The following is a 25,193-nucleotide window of genomic DNA, read 5'->3' as shown; positions in this document are numbered from 1 at the left end:
AGAGCATGATGAGGTCACTCGTATCTACTGACACACTATCACCATGGGAACGCTTCAGGAATGTCAGTAAGCCCATTTGTCCCTCAGGCTGGACTGTACACTGAAGTTGGACACATTTTTTCCCCCATGTGTCTGTTCAAAAAAACTTCCCTGTCCAATCCTGGAGCGGCTCTGGTGCAGTGGCTCCTCCTCGTGCTGCCTGCTCCCACATGTAACGTTATCCGTCTCCCTCCTCGCTCTGTTGCATTGTCTCATTGGGACGCAGCGCACGGAGCCCGGCACCATGGTAACTCTGGAGGACCGGGAAGCTCATTTATTAGTCACATAGGCCCAAATAAGACAGCGGATCATAAGACTTGAATGTTCCTGGATGTTATCAGTGGATCCGTTCCTCCTGGTCTGGTGCCAGTCAGCAGGGCTGCTGGAGGCAGCGGGCGGCATGGCGCGTTAGGAACGAGCAGGTTTATGTTAATTACAGGCTACTGCGTTGTTTCAAGCGAATACTATGTTGCTATCGCTCATCAGGACGCGTCTTGCGCTACCTGGTGCTGGACCATAGCGCATCCATTGCACCAACTGCTTGGTAACTGAGCAGCAGTGATCGTTGCGCCCCGGTTCCGCCTGCGGGCACCGAGACGAGGATGGCCGCCCGCCGCGGCTGCGTGAACTCCCTGTGGTCGGGCACCGAGCGGGTCCGCATCGGCGAACGCCTCAAAGCGACTATGGCCGGGGTGCTGGAGCTGGAGCTGCTCAGGTGCAAACACCTGGAGATGGTGGACGCTGCTCTCGGAGATCGAGGATCGGTGGAGCCGCATGCGGTGGACGGGAGTGGAACGCCGGAGATCACCCGCGTGGAGACGGAGCAGAGCTCTGCGACATCCAGCAGGCAACAGGTCAGTCGGTTTTTTTTTCCTGTCAGCTTGGGGTCTCTACATGACGAGATTATCAAATATGGATGCAGGATGGTGGTGATCTGCCAACAAGCCACCAGCCCCTCGGCTGCGGCTCACTCATATTATCGCTGCCTACTTGATGAAATGGTGCCAGAGACCAGCCAGCATGATGTTCACAACTGAGCTGCGTGACCGTCACATGGAGCAAATGTCATGGAGATCAGGGGACAGGGGCAGCCACTGTAGTTTTGGCCGTGTGCCCTGCATGGCTCAAGGTTACAGCTGCAGGTATTAATACACCAGCCAGCATTTTTACGAAGCTCATCAGCTGGAAAGGTCACTTCATCTCACTCCAATCATGATCACAATTTGGTTCCACCATCACTGAGCTTTTCACGTCATGAAGTCAACAGTGACTCATGAATGGTCAGGATGGGAGATGTCTGTTCTGAAACATCCCTGTTCCCAACCTGGTCCTGAAATTGATATGCAGGTGCTTTTGTGTGCAGAATGTGAGGAATGTGGGTTGCCATGTAATACAGGAGGACAGGATGTGGAAGGATCCTGGATTCTGACACTGAACAGAGCAGATCTGCTCCAGGAACGTCGTCCACATGTAAAAGCTTTTGCTGTGAAAACTACTTGCGAAGCATCCAGCAAGGTTTTCAGTTCAAAAAATAGGAGAAACAGGACAATGGACAGCAAGTCATTCATTTTCTACCGTATTATTTCATTATGTAAGAACATTTTTTTGGCGTGTGGGTGAACAACACAGTCAATGTTCAGATGTCATTAATGTTTTTTTTCACTATATTAATAGACCATCAACAAAATAATACTTAAGAAAGATGCAGACCGGAAATACCGCCTCCTTTTTTTCTTTCTTCCATCCCTGGGCATCATGTTAATAAAATAATGGCGCCCTTACATTCATTAAAGATAAAATAGTTTGATTAACTGTTTCGAGTGTTTAAAATGAACTTAAAAAACCGAATGGTGATGAAAGGTTTGTGCAAAAATTAACTGTCAGTGAGAGACACTGCATAGCAGAGAGAGCATTTTATGTGTGTTTTGGAGGCTTGCCGTGGCAAAAAAAATATATTGACAATTAAGTCAGTCAATAATAAGAGTGTGATTATTTAAAGTGATTAATGATTGATCTGGGAAACGCCTGTATTCAGTTAACTTTTGACAGTTTTAATAGTTGTTTGATGCTCTATCAACTGGCCAGGCTCAATGTGAGAATGGATTCTACTGCATCACTGATTATCCCTGGTTCACTTCCGGGTTTGTCAAACCTGTGCTATCACAGGTTCAGGGTGTGTTCAAGGCCTTGTGGTGTTAAAGGGTTAGATATGAAAACAGTTGGATCGGCTACATTTTATCCAGAGAAAGTCACAGATAACTTCCACAAACCGCTCTAAAGCTACACTGGATATGAGTGCCTGATGCACATAGTGAGGTACGTTAACAGCCCGCAGGTTCAGCAGAAACATTTTAGAAAACCCATCCACCCATCCATCCATCGTCTTCCGCTTATTCCTGTTAAGGGGGGGGGGGGGGGGGCTGGAGTCTATCCCAGCGTCTACGGGCGAGAGGCGGGGCTCACCCTGGACAGGTCACCAGTCCATCACAGGACCAACACATAGAGACAGACAACCATTCACACTCCCAGTCACACCTACGGTCAATTTAGAGTATCAATCAGCCTCGTCCCCTCTTGATGTCTTTGGACTGTGGGAGGAAGCTGGAGTACCAGAGAGAACCCACACAGGAACAGGGAGAACAGGCAAACCATTTAGGAAACATTTTCTAAAATGTAAAAAAAAAAATTTAAATGATAAGAAAACACCTCAAAAGTTACCATTACTGCTCAAACTCAGAAAAATCTGCAATTTTATTGTAGGTTTCAGCATGTTTCGTCAAGTTGCCTGTGCGTAATGTCAAATTATCAATATTAGCTTGAAGCTAACACACACAGTAACGCTCTAACTACAGCTCATTCACCACGATTACAACAGCAGTATGAAGCAACTTAATATTATGTTAGTTAATGTGACTTGCAGCTGTTTAATTTTAGACTTTGTTTATTCAGGGGAGTTTTAACAGGACGCTCTGATCACATCCACACCTAAAACCACAGTTTGATTTGCTGGCCACTGAGCTGGAGCAGCAGGTCCTTGTTCAAGGGCAAATGTAATGGGATGTACATATTATCAGACTCCTCCAGTGCTGCACAGCAAGTTGTATTTTCAGCTCTATTTTGAATATTTTTGTAGATTAAATATAGTATCATTGCAATATATCGTGACCTGTATATTGTGTGCATGGGAAGGTCCAGCTTTAAGGGACGTTCTACCTGTTCTACTCTTCTCGCCCAGATTTATCCTGCCAGTCCCAGGAACCAATGATCATGAGCTCACTTCTCTAACCTTTAGGCCACAACTCCTCCTACATTGAAGTGTCACAACATGAATAAAAACGATGAAACGTAACACAGATAAAACTGGAATGTGCTACCTGGCCCGTGAAGATGATTTCTACCAGAGTTGAATCAGACTCACTGGTTGTGTAACAGGACAACAACTCCCATGAGCCCCCACAGCTCCTCATAATGTCATCAAATTATGTATTCTGCAGGTGCATTGACTGAAAAAAAACCCAGTGATAGAGATACAGGCTGCACTGGTGGATGGAAATAACTTGTTGGTATAAAACAAGTGCAGGGACAGAAATCGCAGTCCCATCTGAGCGAGGGCATCTCGATAGAAGCGCTGCCTTCCACACCGCCCACCCACCATCGTCTCCTCTTCTTCTTCCCCCTGTGGTGCTGCGATTTCCTGTGGAGGGGACAGGCACCATTGCTCATTCTCACCTCTGAAGGTAGCTGCCAGTGTGGCCGAGGGCAGCCTGGCGCCCTGCCCTCAGATGAGCCGGGCGTCCGCCAACATACACAAACCAACATTTGCATCAGTGCAGATAAACTGAAGCTGCGAACCAAATCTAGTTCTAGAGGACGAACTGGTTCATCCTCTCACTTATTGATGTGCATCATTTTCATTACACGTTGCTTTGGTTGTTATTTAAAAAAAATATATATAACTACTTTGTAATCCCAGGATTAAAAGACTCATCATGTCCTCTAACACCAGCTTTTCTTTTTTTCTTTTTTTTAGATGAATTCCATTTTGGTATTAAACTTGAAATGTGATTCATCTTTTCTCTCTCTAATAGCAACAACACCAACTGTGCAAATCCATATTTGGCAGGTCGGGATTACGGCTGCACTCCGTCATCTGTGACACAAAAAAAAATGCAATTTGAAATGGATCTTCATCTCCAACCATGTGATGGTTTTATCAGTTAGGATGCAGGCCTTTGAAAGAAGTGTTACCTAAACAGCAACACTTGTTCAAATATTTTTGTCGAATAGAATTTCATTTAATTTGCATATTTGTTCATACCATCTGTTCTCAACCCACTTCAATATCCAAATTAAGTATTCTACATATTCATAGCAAGAAGAAAAGCTCAACTTCTTGTATCTAAAATGGCGATCAAGACCGAGCTGATGCTCCAAAATACATTTCTAGCTGACAGAAACGCGAAAGTTGGAGAGGAGATGAATATGAATTCAATTTTCAAATCACAGGAAGGTGCAACATTAAAGGCTAATTGTGTCTCAAATTTGAAATTGAACCTCGTGGTGCTGCTGAGATGTCCTGCAAAGAAATCTTCTTCTACAGCCTAAAAATGATTACGATCAGATATTTTCTTTTAAATCCTGCAATTAATAATCGCGATAATGGAAGCACATTTGATTTGAATATTAATGTTTTTTGTTGGCAACCGACTTCCGTACCTCAATTTAATATTCTGCCATAAATCTCGTAGAAGAACCGAAGTTTTTACCTCTCAAAAATAACCGTTTAAACTAAAAGTCTTGCTGAAGGGAACGCGTAAGAGTAGGAGAGGAGGTGAATGTAATGAAGAGCTTCCTTTACTTCACATATAGAGCACGTGTGCGTGTGTGTGTGTGTGTGTGTGTATTCCATCTGCAATGCTGAGTGCTCTCCTCCTGAAGGCAGTCTTTCTTGAAATTCTCTTTAGTATTGGGAAGCATCATCTTACACAGAGAGCCATTACGCTGACTCGTGGAGTGAGAAAGCTTTTGTCTCTGCTGGTTGCCTCGGGATTCTTCCCAGCTCACTGAGAAACTTTTCCACGGCAAATCCACCTGAATGTTCCAGAAAAAAAAAAAGAAAGAAAACAAAACTGGAGCATATCACTTGGGTGGCGAGGATGAAGATGCGCGGTGTGGGCTGCGTTTCAATCTCAATGGTACATTAATAATGCATGAACAATAAATATTGCGGCGTATACAACAAGTGAGTGCTGCTCGCCACTCGTTCTACATTGTTTGGCCAAATGTGCGTCAACATGGCAGCTGCTGCCGTTCGTATCACTCTAATGCCCCATAATGTGAAACTTAATGTTCGTGCATGTTTTCAGGAAAAAGCTGTTTGTAAATTCATCACAATCATTTCGAGGCTTCTTGATGTTGTTGCAGAGGGCGGTGGTCCTCCCTAATATGAAGGGCTATCATATTACATAGCTCTGGACAGACCCCCCCACCCATTTATCCTCTTATGATTCGATCATACTCTGGTCTCTGTGGAACATTATACCCTGTAATGTGTGTTGGACAATAAGGCAGGGAGAGAGAGACATAGAGAGAGAGAGAGAGAGAGAGAGAGAGAGAAGATCAGGCTTTTTCTGAATATCTTTACAAAGACAGAAAGGGAAGGGAATGCGGAAGTTGAAGCCCCAACAACGTGCTTTTATGGTGATTGGAAGGTAAAGCAATGAGTCAAAGCAGAAGTCAGCGGCTGGGTTGTGTGCGTTCAGGTTCAGGATGAGTTAAATATTTCGCCGGGCCTGTTGTGCTGTTGTGGGTCTGTGTGGGAGGAGAAGCGAGAGAGTTAGAGCGCGAGCAGCTGTAGCTATGGTGAGTAGGGGGCGGTTGGCTGGCTGGGAGGATATTACAGAAGGGGGGGGGGATTATTTGTCAAGGGGAGTTGGAGGGGAGTGTGTGGGGGAGGTAGGGGTCCTTCAAGATGCCCTTCTCTCTCACCCGGCAACCGCTCGCCCTCACTGCTTCACCTTCCCTTCCCTGCTTTCATTCACTCAGTGACTCACTCTCGCTTCTGTCTCTTTTTTTGTCCCTCTCGCTCGTGTTTGGTCACCCACTCATCCACGACTCACTTTGGATTAAAAAAACAAAAGCAAACGACAAGAGTGAGCGGAACAAGAGAGGAAGAGATGAGAAGAAGGGAACCTGCAGAAGTCTGAAACTCTTTCTCCCACTCTGCCCCCTTCTCTTCTCCTCCTTCCTCAGTCCATCCCCCTTCCCTTCTGCCACTCTGACTGGTCTTTGTTACGTCATCTGTCTCCTGCCATTATCTCCTGTAGCCCCCCCCCCCCCCCGCCTGTCACCCAGCAGTGAGTCACTACCTGTATTGTCTCCTTAGTAACAAGAGGATTGATCAGTGCCACTCACAGTGTTTCTGTTGTCTGGGCTCGATCAGGCTAATGCAGCTGCTCTTGGCTGCAGTCCTGGAGGGTGGGTAGGGGGATTTGGAGGATAATTGAAGGGTGGTATGTGGGTGTGTGTGTGTGTGTGTGGGGGGGGGGGGGTCCTACCAAGCCCTCACTAATCTCGGAAATAGAAGCACTCTGCTAACTTGACTGGGTGATTGTTATTCTTACCGTTATGCGGGGCCTCATTCCTGACTGTTCTGGTAAGTGTGGAGTGATGTCACCGTAGCACGCATCTGGTACATGACATCATGGACATACAACCCTGGATCTGACTGGGTCTCTACCTCCTCCAATACTTCCATGGAGTTTCTTTAGTCAAGTACTGGAAAGTTATTTTTATGAATGCACAGGCCTCCATCGATGGTGGGGTGGTTCTTAAATGTAGCTTCTCTGCTAATCTGCTGTCAATCGTGTGGTCTCATATGGCTAAAAAACACAAAGCCCAGAGGTGGAAGAAGTATAATTTCCTGACAAAATAAAAGTTGAAAAATAAAACAATCAATAAAAAGTCATATTTTCAAAGTTTAGTATGATTACATAACTAGTAACATAGATATTTAACTTCATAGTTGTAAAAATTGATGGTCCAAAATAAGGTTGAATCAAAAATTAGAATTACATGTTGATGTCTGTTGAAATGTACTATTTTTCAGATTTAATTATGTCATGTATGTTAGGATTTACTAACATAATCTATTTTTGTGATATTTGTTTAAATCATATTGATATGAAACACAAACAAACCTACTGCTTCTTTTCTTTTATTTGTGGTGCTACAAATTGGAAAATACAATAAATAATCTCCTCTCCATCAGCGTTGGTGTTTCAGATTAATTGTTCAATCAGTTTGTCATGTTTTGGTTCTAGGCTGCCTCGCCCTCGGATGTTATGGTGTTGCCAGGTCAAAGCAGCCCAGAGGACGCCTGCGGTAATTCTGGCGATGGGACAGTTTCATGTTCATCTGGCAGGGGGAGTAACTCCCGCTGGTCTACTCTTTCCTGGGATGCCCCCTCTGACCTGCTGTCTCCCCCAACACCAGACCCCAGTGGTACAGTCCACCTGGATAGTGACTCCAGACCTAGTTCAGGTGAAACACAAACACCTAAGCTTTCATACACACATTTGTTCTCGGTTGTCAAAATTGTATCGTGTGCAAGTGAGTGTGTAACCCTCCATTACGACACAGCTCGCCTTGTGCAGAAGTCCCACTAAACATTAACCACAGTCTTTTTACTTTTGTTTACTTGCACTCTGAGTGACTTGGCTCTGACTCACTCAGTTTCAGGTAAACTTTTCAGCATGTCTTACCAAATTCTTATCCAGGAGGATCTGCAATGCGCTCATTTACACATGCTTTCTTAAAGACAACAAAAATAAACAAAAGATTATGGGGATCTAGTTCAGACAATCTTGAAAATGGGGAGTTATAGGGTGATCGATATGTTGTGGTGGCGGTTACAGAGGCAAAAAACACGGAATTTGCTAAATCGTTGATCTTTTCAACGAGACGCCCTCTTCTGTTTGGCAACCAACTAAAACAAATCAAGACATATGAGAAGTATTGAAAAATTATGGATCAGTTAAAAAAAAAAATCCAACATGGCTGCAACAAGCTCGTAGAACAATAGCAACCAAAAACAATAGAGATCAAGCTAGCTTAGACTACATTGGAAATGTTCTGTTTCACAGGATTCTGTGACAGTTCTTGAGTTAAACAATGAGGGACAAAGGTGATTATTGGCACACAGGATTGTTCCCTGGAAAGATCTCCGCACAAGAAAAAGCATAATCCCCATGAACGATAAATGTGTTTTATTTCCTTGCCTTGATCATTAGTGCCAAATAGAATGATAAAGTTATAATTGGAACATGACACATACACATACTGAAAGTACGCCTCTCTCTATGTGTCTCTCTCAAGGCTTCTACTCAGTGAGTGGGAGTTCTCTGTCGGACTCTTGCTACTCTGTGTCCAGCGATGCTGCTCAAGGAGGACTGGTGCCACCTGCCAGACCCCAGAAACTGTGGGAACAAGTCCCTACTTCTGCTGACAACACTGACATCTTATGGTCAGATAGAGCAGTGCAGCAGCAGTCTGCTCAGCAAAACAGCCTCAATGATGTTGAATTGACAGAGGAGACATCAGTTTCAGGTGAGCACATTCACAACATGTAAATTCACCCAATGAGAGACTATTAAATGCTTCATAGAAAATAAAAAATACATTGTAGGAAATTCTTCTCTTGTCTCTTACAGTGTCGAACGACCTTGACATGACTGGTCTGAGTTTTCTGTATGACCTCTGCTCCGGCCTCAGTCACTCCTTGATTTCTTCCCTCCTCCCAATTCTTGACCCTGCCTCTTCCTCCTCCACCTCATCCCACACACAAAAACCTCAGCTAGAACCTCGCTACTGTATAGACCTGATGTCCCGTCGGACAAAAGAGGTATACCCCTTTCCCAGTCCACTGCATGCAGTGGCCCTTCAGAGCCCCCTCTTCACCTCTCAGAGCCAGGAGCAATCAGAAACTACAAATCAAGAAGGAACTGTACCAGATGAACCACCAGAATCCACTACTGATCCAAGTCTGCCAGTCCAGCCTCAGCCTCAGCAGCCTGCAACCCTGACCTCCCTCACCCAGCTGGAGCAGTATATCTCTCGCCTGGCTCACCAGTACCACAGACGCATCAACTCATCCAACTCTGATCTCTCTTCAGCTGCTATCCAAGTCACACACAGAGGCCTTTGCACCCCAGGCAAAAGTCATGGATCCACTCAGTCCCTATCTGCCTTTGAAAGCCGCAGTATACCTTCCACTCTGCCAGGGGGCAGTGTAACACCCTGTAAATCACTCCTGGGGAATTCTGCCAGAGTCAGCCTCAGTACTATTGGGAATAAAGCCACCAGGAACTCAATCAATCTAGGTAACCTTCCCTCTGCCACTGGAGAAGATCTGAACATTAACTTGCATCTCAACCTTAACTTGAATCTTGCTCCTAATCTAAACTCTAGTCGGGGGCCAGTGGACAATCCCAAAAATGCCAGTTCTGTAATTCTGGGAAGTGACATTGCTGCATGTTCCACTGCTTCTGCTAAGAGTTTTTCCTCCTCTACAACCACCCCAGCACTTAGACCCCGGCCTCGTATCTCCACCTGTCCTTCCACATTGAGCCATCGCAGTTCCCTGGAGGTCGCTTCAGGTCCTGGAACCAGTTCTGGATATGGGTCTACAGCCTTCTGTCGCTCATTGGACTGGAGCAGTGGTGCTCCACCTGAGACAGGAACATCAGCATTTGGTACAAATTCTGGGTCAGCTCCTGGGTCTCAGCGCACCAGCTTTATCCAGGAGTCTGGCTCTAGTCCCAAGCTAAGTGAGGACTCACCAATGGTGGAAGAGATCTCTCGTCTCTCTGGCCTGTCAAGGGCGGTTGTGGTCGGGTTGATGGAACAAGGTGTGGAGCTGGACATTGACTGTTTCCAAGTAGATACAGCAGGTGAAGTAAAGAGTCACAATAAAAGTCACCTGACAGCCCAGACAGAGCAGTTACATGATTACAGCAGGCTGACTGATATGACACCTCAGAGACCAATACAGCTGTCTCTCAGTGTCACCCACAGTCCACAGTCCCAGTGCAGTCTCACCCCTCCCCTCTCACATTCCAGCAGCCCCATACATCCTTACCAGTCCATTCATCTTCCTGCAGCCCACTATTCCTCCCACTGCCACTACCAGCAGATTCCTTCCCCATCTGATCTTCCTTCCTCTACTGCCTCCTCCCCTGCCTCCCGCTCCACCCAGAGGGGCCGCTCCCCTCCACGTCCTCTCCAACCCTCTCCAAGAGGTGCCACCCCTCTCTCTGTTTTCAGAAGGGATGCACCCTTCCAGTGTTCCCTGCCACGCGCCACTACCAGGACGTCCCCTTCAGAGCATGGTATGATTCAGCCGAGGGGTGGTTCACTTCGGCAGAGTGGGGGAGGAAGTGGAGGTAATGTCGGATGGAAAAGGGTAGAGGGAGATGGGCTTTACAGGGGTAAACATGCATCCCACAAGTTGATCAGGGCAGCAACAGTGAGTAGCTATGCCAAGAGAGAAGACTACAGTGCTGTTTGGCATGATGAGGAGGAGAGGGAGCGAACAATGGCAAAAGCACTCAAAAAGACTTCCAACAAACTCTGCAGAGGCTTGGAGGGGCACTTCAGGGCTAAGGAGTCAGAGAGTGAAAGGGACGAGATGGACAGAAATGAGTACGGCTATGGATGGAGAAGAAACAGTGGTGGAAGCTGGAGGAGTGAACAGAGAAGAGTAAAGGCAGCATCTAGTTGTCATGAGAGGAGGTCTAAAGTAGAAAGCTCTCCAATCTTCTCCAAGAAAAGAGGGAAGGAGGACGGGGAGAGACGTAGCTCCAGTCTCAGGCTATGCAGGAGGGCTCTGTTCAGGAGTGAGTCCCAGGGCTTGCTGGTGCCTCGTAACCACAGGGAGGAGCCCACAAAGCGGGCACACTGGGTATCCTCATTTGATATTGGGCAATGCGACATTAGCGTGAACAAAGATGAAGGGGCCAGACTACTGAGAGCAAAGGAGCAGGACAAACGCTTGTCCTCCACAGCAAGTCTCTTTAATTTGTCTCATTCTCAAAGCCTGGAGGGCAGCTGCCACTCCCTCTCCCCTCTCTCCTCTCCTTCCTTTTCCCCATCCCCTCCTCCAAGGAGACCTCTCCAGCGCTCTCGATCACTGAGGGACTTGGGGAGGAGAGTCTTTGGCTCCATGAGGTCCCTGAGCCTCAAACGGAAACCATCCAAGAAGTGACTTTCATAAATGTACAATCACAGTAAATGCAGCTCCATGTGTTACACTGAAAAGTTGGAATATTCCATGTACAAGGAACAGCCATCATTTTGAATATTGACGCTTCAAAGACTTCTGACCAGTTAGACACTGCTAGGACAACAATGACTATTTAAAAGTCCCATGCTTTCATTCACCACCAATTATAATGGAAGTTCCTCTCAGGCGCACCATCTGTAAAACCTTCATTGAATGCAAAAACACAAGTCAAATGAAGAAAGGTTGAAGGAAAATTAAAAGTTGTTGAATTTGTATAGCCTTCAAAAACATCTGTCAAATCTCTCCAAACAAAAGGGTCCTGCACCAAAATGAGTGCTTTAAAACTCAACTGCACTGCACGTCCCAAAGTCTTTCCTCACTACATGAATCTAAATTATTGGATTTATTACTTTTTTCCTTCTTAGCTGGACTCAACCACAATGACTAAACACTGACTGACATTGCAGCATTGTAAATAAGTCAGAATGAACAATAAAGCTCATTCCAAATCGTTTCAAACCACGCCCCCCCTCCAAAAAAAACCTGTCCAGCCAAATACCTGTTCTTTTTTTTTATCAGTTTCCTCATCATAATTTTAAAAGGAGTGTCGTCACGGCAGGCAGGGAGGTTTGTGCACAATAACTAGAAGAATGGCGTTCACTGAGTATGACGTTTTGTTTTTAGGTTGTTAAAATTACAGTGAAGAAAACAAAGACTTTATTTTGAGATGGAGAATTCCTTTGAGGAGGTCAAACGAGCTACACACCTTGTATGAAATACACTTCTGTGTTTTAGTGGAGTTGTCAATAGTGTTACTGATGTTTTTGAGGCAATTTACAGGAGCACTCGTCTGGGTAAAACAAAGGGAAAGTACAGTTTATTGGCTGCAAAGTAGCCAATTTTAAAAAGGTCATGTAAATACCCATATTGGTTAACAGCGGCTTGAATCCTCCTGTAAATCCTGAGTATGAATGTGTATGTGTACACTCTCCTTCTGCATGCTGCTCTGTGACTTGTTCAGTGATTGTAGTTATAGTGAGAATGTGATATTCCTCGTTGTTTATGGGCAATAACGCCTCCGAAGTACAATCACGTTGGCCAGATGATGACCAAAACCAAGCAAATACTCTTTAACTTGATATTGTGCTCAGGATTTTGAAATAAATATTGAATGATTAAAATATTGACGAGTTATTTGAGACAGAATGTAGCTTCTAATGGCTTACAGTTAATAAATAAAGTGATAAGAAACGACACCAGACTTGCATCATGCCTGAAATACCTACATTGGATTTTCTGTACATCGAATGAGTTTGAAAGAAACACACGTGGAGTTTAACATATTTATAAAAATATTTTATTTGAACTCACAAAATCAACATTGAACTGACAAATACAACCACAAAGGTATTATCAGAACTTTGAGTATTGCATGAAAAATCTCACCTAAGCTTCGTGAAATGCAATAGTGAAGAATTCAAGATCCTTTTCTTTTGAGCTAGAAAAAAAGCATATAGTGTTGCTAGGAAACAACGTTTTCTGGCCTCTCTTTTCTCCAAGAGCAATGATTCCCCAACATTTTAACTTAAAACATTCAATTCCCAGCTTTGTACCGCCTCGACCTCCACATACCCCAGACTTAAATGACAAAAGTGTCTCCTTTGTTACAGAGACACTTTTCAACCCGAACGATTGCGGCTGATCCATTATTGTACACACAGATTGTTTTCATATTCCAATTCCATCAGTGTTTAACCATGTTGGTCCCAATGGTAACAATATAGGAATATTAGCCATTATAAGGCCGCATAATGAAAATACAATAAATAATCAAGTTCAACTCATAATTGTATCTCATGTTCAGATGTGCTTCACCTCTCCCCTCATCCTGTATCTGTGTGAATACAACAGCAACTTGCACATCACTGATGTTATGAAGTCACACGTTGTCTTTTTTATTGCACAAAACATCCATGCAATATTTTAGGAATTGACATGATTTTCCATTCCAACCATATGTTCTGCTTCAGTTCATATTCCCCTGGCGTTTAACCTTTAAAAGAAACTGTCACTGTGGTTGAATAGTGTCCTGTCGACTCTCCAGAAATGCAAATGGAAGAACACACCTGGCAGTCTAGCGGCTCCATAAATGATGAAACCATAACAGCAGCAGCAACAAACTATTTTGGCTCTTCTAGTTTGTACCATTCCACCACAGACAGAGTGAGCCATTCTGCTTGAGGGAAACTATTTCTTTCCAGGACCGTTCAGTTCCTAGTCACACAGCTCTCATTTTCATGAGCAGCACACAAAGAACATTTCTGACCAAATAATCTCGTGATATAATAACAATCTGCTCTGTGTGGGAATCCTGCCCCCTCATCAAATTGGCCTACATTAAGAACAGTTGAATCAAAGTATACCGCCTCACCTTCCCTTCGCTGCCCCTCCTGGTGGACAGATAGGGTACTCCAACTGGGTTATACCGCCCTTTGTGGAGTTATCGGTCCATCCCACATTCACTACATCATCGCAGGGGATGGACCAAGTACGGATATGGCATGATCCTAGCATGGATTGGCCAAAGTGCAGTTGTGGTTTTCATGGAAATTTCTAGTGTCAACATCTGTCAGCCGACCCGCCCCTGGCCATACTCTGTCATGCATTGGTTACTGTTTGGTGCCTTGAGGTGTGTGGAGTGAAGTGGATCAGAATGTGGATGGGAAAGCCAGAAAATGCTGTTGGTTCCAACAGATTTTTGTTTTAAAACATATCCCCTGACATAACTGTGTGAGCAGCAATACACATGCGTCCATCTTTTGAAGTGAGGGTCTGTATCTGGAGCTTCTCAGGCTAGGACTTGAAACATCAACAAAGAAAAGAGGCAGCTGGATCACATGAGGTTTCGTTTAGGTGCACCTCAATAACAACTATTTAAAGGTGATACGTGTGCTCGAGCAGCCTCTTTTTGCTTTGCCGGTAACTGTGTGTATACATGGGAATCATAGTCGGAGAAAAATATCGTCTTTCCTTTTGGCCTCGTTCCTGTATTCTGTTCAGGGGATCATCAATTTTATACCACGTTCACTTCGAAAACACAATGACAAACAAATTTGAGAGCTAGAAAAGGCCTTTTGTGTGTAAGGACAAATTTGTGCATCAGACCATTTAATGAAGAAAACCCAGTGAGTTTAGAGATCCAATATTTGTGATCAGCCGCAGGTGAACAAAGTCTCTCAGGCTGAAGATGCATTCCTTGCACGGAAACTAAACGTCCTCACCAGATCTGTTGGATTGGTTGATCTCCTCTCTAGAGTTGCTCTCCGGGCTTGAGGAGAACATGCCTCGGCACATGGCCTTCTCCCTCTGTAACTCTTTCTTCAGCTTCTCTTCAGCCCTCTGCAGTTGCTTCCGGACATTGGTATCTGACAAAAAAGGGGTGTGTCTTTCACATTTAGGCTGACTGAATGCATACAATAAAAACAACTGATTCATAAACTGCACATGGATAAGGAGTGAAGTGGCAAATTACTAGTGTGTGTGTGTGTGTGTGTATATATATATATATATATATATATATATACACATACAGTAAACTGTCTCAGGGAATTATGGGCAGCAACAAACATTTGGGCTTTTTAAATTCTCAAAACAGAAAATGTTCCATATTACTTACCATTAGGTTGAACCTTGCAGACCTGAGTGAGGTATTCTTTGGCTGTCTGTGCGTCTCCCAGCTCCAGAGTGGCAACTCCAGCCCTGTACAGTGCTTTGACATCACCAGGTCGCCAATCAAGCACCCGCAGGCTGTACTCCCGGACACGAGAATAGTTGACACTTGATTTCTGAAGCAAACAGGCTGAAAGAGCAAAAATGTGCATCTTTACATACAGCACAACACAAAATGATTTTTACTCTTACAACAATTAGCGGTTATAAGGGGACGTTTATGCTCAATCTATAAAGCTAAGAAATGAAAGAAGCAAATTAACTGGTAATCAGTGTCTCATCTCTAGAACAACCGGCCATATATTAAACTCACCAACACTTTGAATTCAGTACTGGAAATGGTTATGTTTTAACCTACCAGCTAAGTTGTTGTAGCAGTCCACTTGTGTGTTTCTCAGGAGTGTTTCTTGTTCAGATGTGAGAGCTGGCATCTCAGGTCCAAACCCTTCCACTGCTGACGTCACTTCAGAGTCCAGGCCTCGAAGCACCAACAGAGCACAGTGATAACGGCTGATGGCTGAGCGGAAATTCTTCTCTCGATAGAAAGCGTTTCCCTCAGTCTTCATATGGGCTGCTTCTTCTAGCGAGACCCATACTGGTTTCACTGAGGTTGATGCTGCAGCTGCGCCCTGCATATCTGGACTCTCCTTTCCCCCTGCTGTCTGCATTCCTGCAGCTGAACTGGATAGCTGTGAAATCAGAAACAACATCCGATCTAATCTAATCCGATCTAAATAAAGCAGTTGTTGAGCACATCATACGTTCACCTTAGGAGCGCAGTATCTCAAGTTTAAGATATTCTTGGTATCGGTGATTCTATGCCCAGCAGAAGGATTCATTTCCACAAATTGTTTCTTTATTATCAGGCACAATCATTACCAGTGCTTGTCTGTGGCTTGAGAGGCAGGGCCATCGGTTGTGTCACATCGCATGAAGTTCAATTACATCATACAACTAACATCCTCTGGAACTGCTGAGCTGCTTGAATACCGATAATTTACATGACTGAAAATACGCAACATCTGCAAACAATAGATCGCCTACTGAATACCACTCAAAACCAGCAATGAAAAGGTAAGCTACAGTTACCATAGTGACCAGGTTCATATATAGGTCAGTAGGTCGTATGGAGCCAATGGACTGCAATAATGAATAGACCAATTAACATTTTTCGAGTGGCAAGTCGTTTTTACGAGCCCGTTGATTCATAAGTATCGTAAAAGCTATGTAAATCATTCTTATGCAGGTACCGTAATATTGTAATTTTTCTCGTTACGATCTGTAAATGATCCTGGAGGTTCTTTATCCCGGTTTACCTGAACCCTGGAGCATATGTAATGAGCTTTTACGTGCCCCTTTGTTATCCCGCATTATCTAGAGTACACGATCTAAGCTGGGGACCAAATGAAGGTCGTACAGTTGCAAGACGTCTTTTTTTTTTACTTTAGAGTAAAAAGTATTTTGTTGGCATCTTCATTTCCCCTTCGGGAACACCGCGAAGGCTAACAATGCTAGCAGTTAGCACACCAAACACGCCTCTTCCTCACAGTTCAAGATGTTCACACAGTTGAACAGTTTGCTGCATTGACAGGTAAAAGTGAAACTGCTGTGCATCATCTAACCTTAAACACCAAACAAAAGAGCAACTTTTAGCAGCAGACAACAATACACATCCTGCGGCCGCACGGGCTTCCTTGTTGTGAAGCGAAGAAGCAACGTCATATATGACGCTATAGTGGGCTTCCGGTTCACGGCTTCCGGTTTGGTAGTGCCAATTAAATCGTCACTAGTGAAAGCGTGGGTTTTACTGCTTTCTGAAACCCAATATTCAGACATGTTATTTATGAGAATACAAAAATAGACATGTAATCTGGATTAGATTATCCTGAGCTGTTAAAAATGTGTAAATTGTCTGAGGTTTGTGAATCTGCGAAAACCAAACTAAATTTAAAAAAAAAACAAAAAACAAAACAGACCACCAAACTTAGACTGACAGTCATTGTCCAGGAACTGTATCATCACTATAATTTTAGTGATATTTCAACTTCCTCACAGGCCGAGTCACAGTCTTCCTGAGTGAGGAACTGGATGCCTAATTGCTCCTAATGAATGGTTGGCGCCCTGCATGGCAGCCTCCACCATCAGTGCGAGCATGTTTGTGAATGGGACGAGGCAACACTGTACATTACATTAATGACCGCAAAGGTAGACATATAAACAAATAACACAGGTCACTGACACCAGATCAAGACACTAGCTAAAAAAAAATCAAGACTGAAAAAAAACATTGTCCTGTCCTTTAAAGAGCTTTTAATAATTCCAATCAAGAGTCAAGAATTCAAACTGTTCACTGATCAGTGGTGTAGTGATGACAACCCAGATGCAGCAAATGACAAATTCATGGAGACAATAATGAAGATAAAACATTTTCCACTCCAGAGTTCAGATGGGTCTCCTGTCTCTGATGACAGTCACTGACTAAACCAGAGACTGACGTGCAGATTAAATGTTTAGAAGCCAAATTCTGTGGAGGCTGGAAACCAGATGGATTTCCTGGCTCCTGACTGATGATGATCTGACTGAAATGAAAATAACTCGAAAGTAAATTATGATTTTAAAGGAGTGAAGCTGATTATGTAGTGTAATGCATACTCTAGTGAATGGACATATACCCTGCAAAAATGATTTGTAAATCATTAATTACACCCCTGGAAATTAAAAACTTGTGGTCAAAATACTCGTAGTGGCGCTGCTATTTATGGCCATTAGTTCCTGAGGTGACTCCCAGGCTTTGACTTTCAATACGTCCCATCTCTCAGGAATCAATCTTTTTTTGAAGAGCAGAGAAAACAGGAAAGAGAACAATAAAGTAGCAAAGAAATTGCACAGCATGCAGATAGTATTGACAGGAGCGCACTGGATGTACACGCCTTCCTCCAGCGTGCACCCTGGGAAGTGGAGGACAACTGGTATCCCTATAGAAGGTTCACCACTCAGAGCTCTCAACAACAGCCCGATAATGAAGCCCATTATGGAGCCGTAGCCATTAGAGATGCTCAGGAAGAGGACACAGATGAGTTGAGGGAACATGACGATGTAGGTGATGCTTGAGCCCAGGATCCAGAACACCATTATGCTGTTGTGAAGGAAGGTGAGTGACGTGCCAGCCACACCTACCAACACCACTGTGATCCAGATTACCCACTGCAGCTCCTTGTCTGATGCCTGGAGGGATGGGAGCCACAGGAAGTTGGAGACACAGGAAGCTGCCATTTTGATTTAGACAGTAGCAAAGAACAGTGACCAGATTCTCACCTGAGTCCTCAGGATGTTCTTATAAATGTTGGTTGAGAAGATGGAGGCTGCCGACAACAGAGATGAGTCTGTTGATGACATCGCTGCAGCAGCTATTGCTCCGATACCAATAATGGATATGTAATTTGGGGTGAGGGACTGCAAAGCAATGGGGAGAATTTGACCAGCCTCTCCTCGCTCATATGGGGATGGGGAGCCATACCAGGTCACGTTCCAGTCTGACACCAAAACATAACATGATCAAGAAAATTCAAACATATCCAGTTCTTTCTTCTATTCTGTTCTACTTCTGTACCTGTTGATGCTGCAACTGCTCCGATCAACACAGAGGGGATTCCAAGTATGAAGATGAGGGGGGCTGCAATGAAACATGTGATTCTGGCTGTGGATGAAGAGGAGGCTGATAGTGTCCTCTGGTGAAAGTCCTGATAGCCCAAGTTGCCAAAAGCCTAAAAACAAAAGAAAAAAAAAGTTTCAATTTGTCTTGAATTGCCATCACTCTTGACTTTTGTAGACATCAGTCAGGGAACTGTATCATCCCTATAATTTTAGTGATTCATTAAAATGTTATCCAAGCTCTAACATTTCTTTAGGTTTGAGTGGATGACAGCTTTCATTAAAAGCAATTAGACACAGTTGATGTATTCGGTGTGAACTTAAGCACTTCTTGAAAACACTGATGAAGCGTGAGTGTGTTTTTCAGTGGATCTGGTCATCTTTATGGAATATGCATGGCAGCCAGAGTGCAGGCCTGACTTTGATCTGTTTTGTTGTGTTGATGTGACCAACATATTCCACACGGAATTTGTCTCGTCTCGTTGTCCTCTGCTTATCCGGTTGGTCTGGGTCATGGAGGCAGCAGCCTCAGCAAGGAAGCCCAGACTGTCCTCTCCCCAGCCACTTATACCAGCTCTTCCAGGGGGATCCCAAGATCTCCTCCCGGTTGGACATGAAAACCTCTCGAGGGAGGTGTCAAGGAGGCATCCTCACCAGATGCCTGAAACACCTCTACTGACTCCTCTCCACATGGAGGAGCAGCGGCTCTACTCTGAGTCTCTCCTGAATGACTGAGCTTCTCACCCTATCTCTAAGGGAGAGCCCAGCCACCCTGCAGAGGAAACTCATTTTGGTCACTTTTATTCACGAGTTGGTCATTGCCTAGAGCTCATGACCTTAGGTGGGGGTTGGAATGTAGATTGACCAGTAATTCAAGAGCTTTGCCTTTTGGCTAAATTCCTTCTTTACCACAGCGGACTGATTTAGCATCTGCATCAGCGCGAACGCGGAGGACCATGGCTTCAGACTTGGAGGTGCTGATTCTCATCCCAGCTGCTTCACATTCGGCTGCGGAATTTTTTTCACCTCTGATGAAGAGCTGATGTCTAGCAAAGAATCAGGGACGACATCGCACCTGGTTGCTACTTTCATCTGTCACCTATTAAGCTTCATCTTCTCATGATAGACCCCCTCCTCCAGAAACACCCCTGTTCCAGCTATTTGTCAGCTTGGTTGCATCACATTGCCACATTTAATTTACTCCATTCCAAATCCAACTCCGAAATGATTCCTCTGTTTCAGCTGCCATTGTTCAAAGTGGGTGAAGAAACTTAATACAGTGGCACAGAAGCCAAACCACCAAACAAATGTGCAGCATAACTGCACTGACCCCCAAAACAGACAATTGAGTGGGTCATTTGCATCAGCCAGGGTGCAGGGCCTTCTATGTCTTAGAAGGTCCTTAGAATCTCAGACACACCACACAAGTGTAAATAAGCCTCTGGAGCACATAGTGCTGCACCCCTGGTGGTCATAAAATCTATCTGTGTAATACTGCTGGATGTGTAAGGCATCAGCTGTTAGCTAGCAAGGTCCATCCTTCCATTTTCTTCCATTTATCCTGTTAAGGATATCCCAGCAGCCTTTGGTTGATAGGCAGGGTTCACCCTGGACAGATCACCAGTCCATCGCAGGGCCAACACATAGAGACAGACAACCATTCACACTCACAGTCACACCTACGGTCAATTTAGAGTATCAATCAGCCTCGTCCCCTCTTGATGTCTTTGGACTGTGGGAGGAAGCCGGAGTACCAGAGAGAACCCACACAGGAACAGGGAGAACATGGAGACTCCACACACACAGAAAGACCCCATGCCGGAGCGGGGGCTCAAACCCAGAAACTCCTTGCTTGGTGTACTTCAGGAACCTTCAGGATCTCAGCACTCACCAACAGCAAAAACTGATCGAGCCACATCCACCCTTTATCTTTATCCACTGAACCAACCCAGGCGGCCTGGTAGGTGAAGTTGAAGGCAGTCTCGGTGATGTCAGCTGAATGAGGGCTCATCAGTATGAAGGGGACACAGAGCCACTGAAGAAAGACAATCAATATAAACAACAACAAAAGAAGGAATCCACTTCATCAGTTGTGTTACTGACAGTGACAGTTGTGTCTGACTGGCACACTTGTGTGTTCAACGGAGATTAGGATACTTGGCAAGACATGATAAGAAGTGTGAAAACTGTCCTTGAGAGACATGAGAACACAGGCGTGTCAGGAACTCACCAAACTAAAGAATATGAGCGTTAGCTGAATGATGTCAGTGTAGGCTACAGAGTAGAGGCCTCCCAGCAGTGTGTAGACGATGGCTACTGCAGCAGAGATCCAAATACACGCAGTATAGGACAGATCCAGGATCACACTCATTGTTGCACCTATAAAATAAGATATTCACCCACATACATGAATTGAAAAACAAAGATTTAACACTCTTTTAGCATAAGCAGAGGACAATTTACAATTTAACATTTATTCATGGGGAATATTCCTTGATGGCTACAGAGCATCAACTAATACTGTCTGACGGACCAAACCCTACTGTGCCAAAATGTCACTTACCTAAACCAATAAGAGTTCCAGTGACCCAGGTTACATCCGATATGAGCAGCGCCACAGATAGGACTCCACTTATCAAATTTCCATATTTGATATGGAATGGGTCCATCATCGTCACATATTTCCTTTCTCTCATTTTCTTGGCAAAAACAAGTCCACCTGAATAATTAAATCACCCAACAGAATTGGCTTCCTTTTGTGTTAGATGCTAATTGTCATCATTCATTTTTAAAATCTGTCTATTTATCCTCTCACAACCGAAATGAGATCCTCAAAGAGAAAACTGATGACGGATAATGAGTGACAAAAAACAAACAAACATGTGAATGATCATGAATTTAGAAAAACAGTTCTTACCGACGATGAAAGACACAGCTGCTGTTGCTGGCATGACAGCCCACACCAGTCCCATGGTCGGAGTGTACACGACCTCAGCCAGACCCATAATGAAGCCTCCACCAACAAATGTAGCTGTGAGAAGCACTGGAGTCATTAAAACAGTACATATAATTCCGTATGTTTAGGACATTCAGCAACATGCAAAACCATCACTGATCAAATATTGGTTTGGCTAAATTGACCAGACATAAAACCTTCACGATGTAAATTAGCAGTGTGTAGAATTCTGTTGATTTTAAATTTGGCAAAAGCCAAGACGAACCAGATCATATTTTTCTACGATTAATTTTATATTGGAGAGACTAGTTCTTCAACTACCAAACGCAATCAAGGTTAACTGAAGTGGCCACTCACAGGATTGCATATATACTGTTAAACGCAGCAAGGTGCATAGCCGGCACAGGCAGTGTCTTGAAGAGTGTCCATGTTAATGTCTCCATGGTGATAAGTCTTCATACTTCCTTACATTTTGACACAAAAGAGAATAAGGGGACTCTGTTATTAAGGTAATAAAGGGAGAAAATCAGGACTGAAATGAACATATGCCCCTTGCCATGCACCAGTTGTGATTCATAAAAGTGAACATGTAGCAGGTGTGCAGCAGTCGTCAAGACAAGTCAAGATTTTTTTTGTCAGGTGACAGAAAAAGTCATCTCATCACAGGTGTGGCACTGCACATAAATTCCTGTAATTGAAAACCACATGTCAGACACAAACAATACGGCAGCACACACATTCCGATCACCAGATTGGAGCATGCATTACACTGTGTGCTCTTTCATGAATGCAAAATCTAAGCAATGTACTTATTTGGAGTGGGAGATTGACAGGCGGATTGTGGCGGCATCCGCAGTGAGCGGAAGCTAAACCAATCTGTTGTGGTAAAGAGGGAGCTTAGCCGAAAGGCAAGGCTCTCGATCTACATTCCAACCCTCACCTATGGTTATGACCTTTGGGTAATGACTGAAAGAACAAGATCGCGAATACAAGCAGCCGAAATGAGTTTCCTCCTCAGGGTGGCTGGGCTCTCCCTTAGAGAAAGGGTGAGCGGCTCAGTCATTCGGGAGGGACTCCGCCGCTGCTCCTCCATGTGGAGAGGAGTCAATTGAGGTGGTTCGGGCATCTGGTGAGGATGCCTCCTGGAATTCTCCCTTGGGAGGTGTTCCAGGCATGCCCAACCGGGAGGAAGCCTCGAGGCCAACCCAGGACACACTGGAGGGATTATATCTCTCAGCTGGCCTGGGAACGCCTCAGATTCCCCTGGAAGAGCTGGTGGATGTGGCTGGGGACTAAAATAAGACACACTTTAAATTTAGGTGGCACGGTGGTGCAGTGGTTAACACTATCACCTCACAGCAAGAAGGTTCTGGATTCAAGTCCCGGCTCAGGCACGGGATCTTTCTGTGTCTAGTCTCCATGTTCTCCCTGTTCCTGTGTGGGTTCTCTCTGGTACTCCAGCTTCCTCCCACAGTCCAAAGACATCAAGAGGGGACGAGGCTGATTGATACTCTAAATTGACCGTAGGTGTGACTGTGAGTGTGAATGGTTGTCTGTCTCTATGTGTTGGTCCTGTGATGGACTGGTGAACTGTACAAGGTGAACCCGACCTCACGCCTGAGGGCAGCTGGGATAGACTCCAGCCCCCTGCGACCCTTATGAGTGGAAGAAAATGGATGGATGGATGAACACTTAAAATTTCTGGTATCCTCTCGAAGGAATGAAGGTATGTTGTTGAGGCTGTTATGTGTGTTTCACGGTCTGAACCATGACAATAAAAGCCTTTTGTTTTTCATTTTCTGGGACTGTGAATGCCTTGAATGACAGAAAACGCACATCAGTTTAAGTACATTTTATCTTTATGCTGACTTTCCCTTCATAGTGAAATTTCTGAATTTTACCAGACTGATCTCATATCTAGCTAAACTTCAACGGTAGAAAATGGATGGATGGATGGAATGTCTTCGCGCACATGTCTTCGCGCAGAAAGGAAGTTTGAGGACGTTCATTGTGGGTGAATGTTTGACAGATGCAGAAATGAGCAGGGTGCAGGACGCTCTCTCTCTCTCTCTCTCTCTCTCTCTCTCTCTCTCTCTCTCTCTCTCTCTCTCTCTCTCCGATGACGGCTGTTTCAAGGCGGTTTGGAGAGAATTCCGGACTGTGGCCTCAACCTGTTAAGGCGCGGGAGTTAAACGCAAAAGGAGCGCCTTAGTGGAGAATGAAAACCTTTGCGGAGGAATGAAGGATACCGCTTCTCTCCCGAGAGAGGGTACGAGGTGGAATCCAAAGATCAAGAAGGATCCAAGTAAAAAAATCCAACCGAAACTGCTTTCTCCGCGACTCCTTCAATCCACCACTCCTACCCACCTGTCATAGTGAAGACTCCCACCACCAGGCTGATGCCTCTGTTTCCCAGTAGTGCGATCTCGGTCCGGTCGGAATGGCTGCTGTTTCGCAACCGCTTGGATTTCATGGAGGCCCAGATGCCGGTGCCGAGGACCAGCAGGTAGAAGAATACCATCATCACCAGTCCCGGGACGTTCACGCTCATCGTGACTGACAGGCAGGAAGTGGCTCTCGCTCAGGCTCACAACTTTCATGGGATGTGAACAACTTGCGTCACCACCAGCGTTTATTATCAACAACTAACAAAGCTCATCCTGACTCCCTATTAGAAATAAACCGTACTTTCTCATCGTTTAATCATAACGATAAAATCTTAGAAATATCTGAGATAGATTTGAAATAAATGTAGTCATTTTTGAAATACAGATTTGGCAATGATTCATAATTTATAAACAAACTCCAGATATTGACTTGAGGTAAAAAGTTATTTATTGACAAACTTGAGGCAGTTAATTGTATGTCTGACTGAAGTCACATGAGTTCAAATCAGATCTTTTATTATTCTTCAAGGGACAATAAAATAGTACAATGCATGAAAAGCAATGAAACCCCCACAACAAATCATGTGCAAAGGCAACACAACAGTGTACAACACAACTAAGATTTATTGTAACAATCCCTAATCAATATTGAAAGGAGTAAATGTAAAGTAACATAAAATTCCATCCATAAACTGAATTCTTGTCATGGATATGTATGGATGGATCATCATCCATCCTTCCACTGGTCTGGCAGGACGGGGTGATTGGGGCAAAATCGACTAAATAGACTAGACTTTTAAATCAAAAACTTCCCATCAGTTTAATTATTTCAATTGCCCCCATAATGTTCAGAACCCAGACACCACAGCATTTAGTTATCTCATGGAACTTTGAGTGTCGCAGGGCAGCAACATTCTTATCTTTGTCATTCCTGAAAGTGGAAAGGAGTTTTATATCTTTGGAGGTGAAGCTCAGTGAAAACAGGAAAGAGAACAATAAAGTGACAAAGAAATTGCACAGCATGCAGATAGTATTGACAGGAGCGCACTGGTTGTACACGCCTTCCTCCAGAGTGCACCCTGGGAAGTGGAGGACAACTGGTATCCCTATAGAAGGTTCACCACTCAGAGCTCTCAACAACAGCCCGATA

General features: G+C 44.4%; 3 protein-coding genes across 4 annotated transcripts; 1 reads left to right on the top strand and 2 right to left on the bottom strand.

Moving 5' to 3' along the window:
• Positions 1-251: 251 nt before the first annotated feature.
• Positions 252-12,569, top strand: LOC147251227 (uncharacterized). Its single transcript, XM_086221733.1, has 4 exons — positions 252-893; positions 7,362-7,581; positions 8,416-8,646; positions 8,751-12,569. The coding sequence occupies exons 1-4, from the start codon at positions 642-644 to the stop codon at positions 11,300-11,302; spliced, it is 3,255 nt and encodes a 1,084-aa protein (XP_086077859.1). The 5' UTR covers positions 252-641; the 3' UTR covers positions 11,303-12,569.
• Positions 12,570-12,691: 122 nt separating this feature from the next.
• On the bottom strand, positions 12,692-16,778 carry ttc9c (tetratricopeptide repeat domain 9C). Its single transcript, XM_086221734.1, has 4 exons — positions 16,672-16,778; positions 15,408-15,738; positions 14,997-15,179; positions 12,692-14,745 (listed from the first exon to the last, which is right to left on the bottom strand). Exons 2-4 carry the CDS (start codon positions 15,715-15,717, stop codon positions 14,588-14,590), a joined length of 651 nt encoding a protein of 216 aa, XP_086077860.1. The 5' UTR covers positions 15,718-15,738; positions 16,672-16,778; the 3' UTR covers positions 12,692-14,587.
• A 397-nt stretch (positions 16,779-17,175) lies between these two features.
• Positions 17,176-24,291, bottom strand: LOC147251225 (high-affinity choline transporter 1-like). 2 transcript variants are annotated; one of them, XM_086221729.1, is made up of 9 exons: positions 24,024-24,145; positions 22,014-22,116; positions 21,618-21,731; positions 21,264-21,419; positions 20,931-21,079; positions 20,592-20,735; positions 18,660-18,813; positions 18,365-18,582; positions 17,176-18,274 (listed from the first exon to the last, which is right to left on the bottom strand). In XM_086221729.1, the coding sequence occupies exons 2-9, from the start codon at positions 22,021-22,023 to the stop codon at positions 17,765-17,767; spliced, it is 1,455 nt and encodes a 484-aa protein (XP_086077855.1). In that variant the 5' UTR covers positions 22,024-22,116; positions 24,024-24,145; the 3' UTR covers positions 17,176-17,764. The 2 variants fall into 2 exon arrangements, with proteins under 2 accessions (XP_086077855.1, XP_086077854.1); XM_086221728.1 differs by lacking the exon at positions 22,014-22,116 and having other exon boundaries at positions 24,024-24,291.
• Between the last annotated feature and the right edge of the window lie 902 nt (positions 24,292-25,193).

Source organism: Aulostomus chinensis, chromosome 13 (assembly GCF_037954235.1).
Source record: "Aulostomus chinensis isolate RoL2024-O1b breed Wild chromosome 13, RoL_Achi_v1.0, whole genome shotgun sequence".
Taxonomy (NCBI): Eukaryota; Metazoa; Chordata; class Actinopteri; order Syngnathiformes; family Aulostomidae; genus Aulostomus; species Aulostomus chinensis.
The sequence above is the reverse complement of the archived record's forward strand: the minus strand, read 5'-3'. Positions and strand labels throughout refer to the sequence as shown.

Bases quoted from the DNA above. Each gene is read 5' to 3' on its own strand.
- LOC147251227 (XM_086221733.1), top strand. From the start codon at position 642: ATGGCCGCCCGCCGCGGCTGCGTGAACTCCCTGTGGTCGGGCACCGAG. The intron at 894-7,361 runs GTCAGTCGGTTT...TTTTGGTTCTAG, and splicing joins CGACATCCAGCAGGCAACAG to GCTGCCTCGCCCTCGGATGT. The intron at 7,582-8,415 runs GTGAAACACAAA...GTCTCTCTCAAG, and splicing joins TGACTCCAGACCTAGTTCAG to GCTTCTACTCAGTGAGTGGG.
- ttc9c (XM_086221734.1), bottom strand. From the start codon at position 15,717: ATGCAGACAGCAGGGGGAAAGGAGAGTCCAGATATGCAGGGCGCAGCT. The intron at 15,180-15,407 runs GTAGGTTAAAAC...TTGCTCTTTCAG, and splicing joins CTGCTACAACAACTTAGCTG to CCTGTTTGCTTCAGAAATCA. The intron at 14,746-14,996 runs GTAAGTAATATG...CTTTTTTGTCAG, and splicing joins CTGCAAGGTTCAACCTAATG to ATACCAATGTCCGGAAGCAA.
- LOC147251225 (XM_086221728.1), bottom strand. From the start codon at position 24,207: ATGAGCGTGAACGTCCCGGGACTGGTGATGATGGTATTCTTCTACCTG. The intron at 21,420-21,617 runs GTAAGAACTGTT...TTAATTATTCAG, and splicing joins AGCTGTGTCTTTCATCGTCG to GTGGACTTGTTTTTGCCAAG. The intron at 21,080-21,263 runs GTAAGTGACATT...CTTATTTTATAG, and splicing joins TGGAACTCTTATTGGTTTAG to GTGCAACAATGAGTGTGATC.